Genomic DNA, 6,744 nt, shown 5'->3' on the forward strand with positions numbered 1-6,744 from the left:
CAGTGGAAGAAAATGCCAAGACCTTTAAAATGGCTTCAAATTAAATTTACAAGTACAATTTTATCTGACAAACTATTTTATAATCAGGTTAATAAAGTATCCACAATATAAGGGATGTTAATTAACCAGAATACATATAGAAACCTACTTCCTATTTCATCAGATGCTACTTCTATTTTTTCAGAAGCAAGCAGTAGCCTGGAAAAACTCACAATTCTCTGACTGAGTTAGCCTATAAGGTGCCACATTGCCCTGCTTTTTCTGCCTGACTTCAGACTAACACAGCTACCTCCCTCTAGAAGACATATAGTCACTGATAAGAATATGTTATATTTTCAAAGACACTGCATCATGTACTTGCTTGTGTGAACAGTCTCAGGAAATAGTCATGTGAATAAGAGCTGCAGAATCAGACTCTTATTTTTAGACAAACTCAGTCTCTTCACCCACTAGTGCCTAAGAGATTGATTTTGCTATTTAAATGCAGACTAAGTGGCACCTCATACTGGGCAAGTCTACACGAGATGTTTACTACAGAGCTGATTAATTAGCTCCACAGTAAACATCTCCACGTCTACACATGCGACACTATTATGCCAGAGTAAAATAATTTACACTAATTAGTACACTAATTTATTTGTATAGACATATACAAATACTATCCTGTGGCAGAATACTTTACTCTGCTGCAATGCATGTGTAGATGCCAGCCGGGGCTGCTCCAACCCAGCTCAACATGCTGTGGTCCTGGGCAAACGTGCAATAAACTCCTGTGTGATATGCACCAGAGTTGATTGCTTCACGCTAATTGCACATGTAGATGCGCCCTCTGTGACCAAGTCTACTGATTTAAATAGGACAGCTCACTGAGAATGGAAATGGGTGAAATGCAGTTCTGTGGAGCAGAAGACTCCAGTCCTCTGAACCACTTAAACCCTTCTAAAACATTCAGTAAGCTTCAGTGGTACCTAAATATTTTGCACAGGGATGTATTTTACTCTAACCATGTAAAAGAAGCAGAACGAAGCCTTGAACTGCTTACAAGGACAATCTCTGTAAGTGCTAACGGAAAATCCATACACCTATGCCCCAGCAGAAACCCCCCACAAAGATTGGGTACAAACTGTCAGTCACCCCTGCCCAAGCCATCACGTGAAACTGCAATCACACTGGAAATGTGAGAATAGATGTGCTTTAAACTCCTATGAGCATATGCTGGTGTCTATTTCTAGGCAAATTGCTGGTGTACTTTTGAAAGCTGGTTTGCAAAATTTGGCCCCACAAGCCTTAAAGAAAAATATATAGATCCTAACAATCTTACAGAATAGCTTATTGGTATTGGCAGCATTCCTCAGTTACTAATTCTCTCTCTCACACCTACATATTCTGAGTCCGTGGAAGGCTTTGAAGTTACATAAATTACTCAAAGAGTCTAAAGGCCAGGCATCTCTCTAGTGCAGTTCGATTCTAAAGTCAGAAAATTCTCGTGTATAATTTGCAAAGCTATTGATTTCACATTTTTGAATCAGCAGCTTTCTTCAGAGCATAGTCTTCGTTTCTTCAGTTTTACCTTCTGCACTTTAAAAAAATGTCCTGGAATAAAAGAAAGAAACAATTAGAACACATATTTTGGAGTTTACAAGAAGCAGCATCTGGCATAAGTAAATCCTAAGTAGTTCATTTGGGTTTTTATTGTAAGGACTGACAGCAAAACCACACAAACCTCATGCAAACCTACACAAGAAGCCCTACCTTATCCTCTAGGGAGGACTATAGTTATATTTAGACAACCCATGAATAAAAATTTCTACTGTAAATTGGATTTGTGAAACAAGTTAATCTTGGGACAATCACTGGATATAAATTGCAACAGAGTGATATAAACAAGCCCTCAATACAAAGACAGAAACATGAATGGTTGCTGATAGGCACACCAAGATACAGTATGGAGAGAAACTCTTGTTCTTTGGACAAGCCTCATGGGAATAGTAATTTGCAGTTGTTTAGATAATTAAATCAGGAATGGTGCTGAGAGATGATTCATTCATTTTCCCAACTGCCTGTACCACAGCTGGCTCTCCCAATGGGTGCATGGGTAAAAATCCAATGCCACAAGCTGCTGAATGTTTCTATGGAAGTGGTTATAAACTTTTCTAGACCAGAGGTGCCTGACCTTTTTTACCCCATGGGCCAGATAGGTGGTGCCTTGTCCATCCAGCCCTCTATCTGGCTGTACAGGGAGAATGGGGGCATGACCTGGCCCCAGTCTGGCCACATGAGAGGAGGTGGAGGGCTTGGCCTGGCCCTGATTTCACTGTGCACATGGGAGGGAGCATGGCCCAGCCCTGATCTGGCCATGTCGGGGAGAGAGAGTGTAGCTTAGCTCCAATCTGGTCACGTGGGGTTTGTGAATTTGGCAGCAGGGGAAGGGTGGCAGCATTAATTGCCACTGTTTTGGGGCTGCCAAAAGAAATTTCCTGACCTGTGGGGACTCTCATGGTCCAGTTCCATGGGCTGGGGGTTAGGCACCTTTGTTTTAGACTCAAGGCGCTTGTTAGACTCAAGGCACACCTAATTATACTCCTCAGAAATGCCAAATCTTAGTTTTCACTGGTTTTTTGACTACAGAAAAAATACTATAGCAATTCTTCAGTTGCAAACAATTCATAATGATCACAACAGGTCAGAACATTTTTGACACTACAGGTTCCTATTTGAAACCTCTGGGGTTCTCTTGTGAACCGTGTGCACACCAAGCACTGCTAACATTGTGCAGCACACTGTAGCAACCTGGTTAGGAATTACTCACTGATCTAGGGAGGTTTCTGGACACGACAGCACCCAACATGTGACAGCATACAATTCCTGTGCATATGGTATGTATTTTATTGCGGGAAGTAGGGTAACTAATCCAGAACCAGGGAAGGGACAGAAAAAGAAAAGCCACAGAGGCACCATGAATCACAGATGGCATTTTCCTTTTACAGTGAAATGGGAAATGCAGTGACATATCGACACACTGACACCAGCAAATAATAGCCTCATTTTACTAGGCTGGAACCCTAGAGGGCCTGGTGGTGCAACCGGCTTTTAACCAGAGAGACCAAGATATCCGGTAGAAAAATAGGTTCTGCCAGCATTAAGTATGATGTCTGCCTGCTGCACAGCTTTTTGCCAGAGGCAACATATTTGCTGTAGGTAATACACACAAAAGACTTCTCTCTGTTTATATATGAGAGAAGGTGCATGATGGAAAGAACCCCTCAAATCCAACTGCCTGCTTCTTGTAGGTGAATCAGCTTTTAACATGTTTGCTAGGACTCAGTATTAGATAGTAGGTATGTGTCTGTCTAGCTCATTACTCACAGAGAAGTACAACAGGTAATGTCAAGCTCAGACAGTAGTGTAATGATGGGTGGGCAAGTGGGGAGGAAGTTCTGCATGCTGCCTAAGAGGAGGGGGTTGAAATGGGGCCAGGGGGTGCCTCACCCTCTTGTCCCCTACCTCTACACCTGTCCCCACCCCCTGGACCTTCACCACAGCAGCTCTGGCTCCAGCAGCAAGAAGGGCACGGAAGTGGCACCAATGCATGGTGCAGGAATTGTGGCTGGAGGTTCACTGCTACTGCTGAGGGGACTGGACCTTCTTTTTTTGCCTCCAAAGCCTAGTGCTATTCTGGCCACTCAAAACACATCAGCAAGAAAAAAAAGGAGGTGACATTTCTCCTAGCGGTAGTAACCTTCTGGCCACTTTTTTTGTGTTGCCACTGCTCTGCTCTCCCCACCCCCAAAGCCAGAGTTGCTGCAGGGATGGTTCTGGGTGCGCAGGGTGCACTACTGCCCAGTTCTGCTTCTGAGCTCATAGTCTGGTATAGGCACTACAACTGCATAGAGCTGGGCTGTTTATTAAGGCACAGTAAGAACATAGCTAGCCCCTTCCACCTCAAATATCTCTCCATCTCCCTTGAGGTTCAGTCACCAACTTCCTGCACTCTCCAGTTTCCCTAGTGATCTTCTGCTAAATCCAAACACTCCAGCCCAGCAGGGCAATCAACAGGTTCTTCATCCTCCCCTGAACAGCATGGGCTGCTGTGCCTCCCTCCCCAGGAGGCAGCTTCCATGCCCACCTTTTACCACGTGTTCCTGGCTCTAGGACAGTGGTTCTTCATCCTTTAATATCCAAGGCACCCCCTGTCAGGCTTAAGGCACCTCTCCATAGCTTTTGTGAATCGAGCCATACCCCATTAAAAAAACCACAAATGTACTTATTACAGGAATCACCTCCTTGCAGAAGGTACCAGCAGAACAGGTGGGAAAGCAGCCATGTAAGAAGAGCCTGCCCCTATCTGCTCATCTCTTTACACCTGAAGCCTGAGTCTGCCTTTATTTGCTTATCTCCTCATACCTCACTTATCCCTTCAAACTTCATGCAGCACCCTTCAAAGGATCCCACGGCACCCCAGCTGAGAATCACTGCTCTCGAAACTCTAAAATCCCAGGGTCCATTTGTCCTCCATAGCATAGCTTCAACCTAGCCTGCTTCTAACCAAGGCATCTTCTCCTCCTGGCTGGCCTCCTGCTGTTGGTGGTGAGCTGACTCCAAGGCCTGCCTTTCCATGAGGCTTCTACATAGTTTCCCCTCTGGCCTACAGACAGCTCTCATTTTCCTGGCAGGTCTACTTTCCATCACCTTTATCGCTCCTTGTTTAACAAGAGAGGCATTGCAGCTACAGTTGAGCCATAACCCTCTAAGAAGGGCCAGCTCAGCCCAAATAATGAGGCAGTGGTTAAACTTCAGCAGGGGCACTGGCAGGGAGGTGGGGGAGTACCATGCCTTAGGGACACCTATTGAGGCATCTTCCCCCAATGAGCCCCTGTTGCGCTGGTGGGGAGGGCATAAGTTGCTACTGCCCCTAGAAAGTTGCTGAATGTACTTGCCTATGCACTCACCCAGTCCTGATAGATTAGATGAAGAAAGCCATGAACTCCTGTTAGCTGAAAAGCAGCATTAAGAATAATAGAGAAGCAAGCAATTCATCAAAGAAATGTTCTGAATGAGTGTTTTATTTTTGGACACCAGACAGGAGATATGAGAAAGTGATTGTACTGTCATGTGGTTTTAGAGGTAATATATTGTCTCTTCAAACAATGAGCCAAAGATAACAAAGACAGATGTAAAGGCCAATACATGAACAGCTGTGAGAAGACAGAAGCTGAAAGCCCTTGGCATTCTTCTAAATAATCCAGAAATGCTTTTCCCTTCAGTTTTCTTCACACAAAGTTATTTCACTCTACACTTATTTTGGGAAATGCTTAACAACCCCTAATAGGGAGTGGACAGGAGCCTAGGATAGCAATTCAGAGAATATGGCACTTCCCCATGCAGATTATTTTGTATCAGTGGTGCCCAACCTTTTTGCCCTGTGGGCTGGATGGGCAGTGCCAGGTCTGTCTGAAAGCCAGATCTGGCTGGTGGACTCCATCTGGTAAGTGGGGCTGGTGTGTCAGGGGCCTGACTATGTTGTGGACGGGTGCGCAGCTTGACCGTGATCCATCCACTTGTGGCAGTGGGGGGTAGGAAGCAGCTTGGCTCTGATCTGGGTGTGGGAGGGTCGTGGTTATGGGGGGGACAAGGGATGGGAGCAGAGCAGTCACAATCCATCGGGGGGGCAGGTGGGAGGGGGCGGGTAGCCTGGCTTTGATCCAGATGTGGGGCGGGGCACCCCGATCAGGACATGCAGGGGTGGGGGATGTGGAGCATTTTAGCCCCAATCCAGACATGTGTGGCAGCAGGGTGGAGAACAGGGAGCAGTCTGGCCCTATCTAGAACTGCACAGGGTGGGCCCAGGCCTGATTCCACTGCACAGCCATGGCCCAGGTGGGACTGGGTCTAGCCACATGTAGTTTCCACTGCTCCCCTCTGCCATATTTTGACCCATGGAGATCCTTGCAGTTCAAATGCCAGGGCTCTGTGGGTCAGATTTGCATTTCAGGCTGAAGGTTAAGCACCCGTTTTAAATCGTCTACTCTATATATACATAACTTATTATTCTGCCCCTTCCCCAAAGATGCCCCAAACACCTTTCAGAAATCAACAATCCTGGAATTACTCTTCCTAGTTTACAAATACATTACATCACTGCTACTAACTGGAGAAGAATTCTATCAGTCTTCCATATCCTCTATCCCATACTTTATAGAAGCTCCTTGTTGCATTTTGTCTATGAAAATGTAAACTATTTCGGGCAGAAGCTGCATTGATCTATGCATTTATAGTGCCTAGTACACAGAGGCCCATTTTTTGTTGAAGACTAGATGCTGGCACTATAAGTATGTCAAAAATAACCTTTTAAGCTTTAAAATAAATTTAACCTTTAATTAAATAAAAATTACCATTTTCCTCTTCAGTTTGATCTTCCTTTTTCTTTAGGTTTGAATTATACCCATCTCATTTGATACTTTACACAAGAACTTTCTTGGAAAACTTCCATTTAGAGGTGCACCGATACATTGGTCTGATATCAGATTGGTACCAATATAAAAAAAAATTGTCCATATTGGATATCAGCCCGATGGGGCCGATAATTTGGCCAATAAATGCCTGTTCTGCGTTACAGCTGCAAGCCAACATGGAGCAGAGTTGGAAGGGGAGGAGGGAGGGAAGATGCATGGAGGGGCAGATCAATGCCCCTGTGGTGAGGGAGGGGGCAGGGCAGGGGCAGGCACTGCCCAGCTGGAGGGGTGG

At 45.2% G+C, this 6,744-nt stretch overlaps 1 protein-coding gene across 3 annotated transcripts in view; it reads right to left on the minus strand.

Annotated features, from left to right (window-relative positions):
- Positions 1 to 797: 797 nt before the first annotated feature.
- Positions 798 to 6,744, minus strand: part of USH1C (USH1 protein network component harmonin) — a 111,456-nt gene continuing 105,509 nt past the window's right edge. For all 3 annotated transcript variants that reach the window (XM_019519671.1, XM_019519669.1, XM_019519670.1), the window contains one exon: positions 798 to 1,593. In XM_019519671.1, coding sequence (XP_019375216.1) covers positions 1,581 to 1,593 — 13 coding nt within the window. In that variant the 3' untranslated portion in view covers positions 798 to 1,580. The remainder of the gene's footprint in view (positions 1,594 to 6,744) is intronic.

Source organism: Gavialis gangeticus, unplaced genomic scaffold (genome assembly GCF_001723915.1).
Source record: "Gavialis gangeticus isolate Ggan-Ray unplaced genomic scaffold, GavGan_comp1, whole genome shotgun sequence".
Classification (NCBI taxonomy): Eukaryota; Metazoa; Chordata; order Crocodylia; family Gavialidae; genus Gavialis; species Gavialis gangeticus.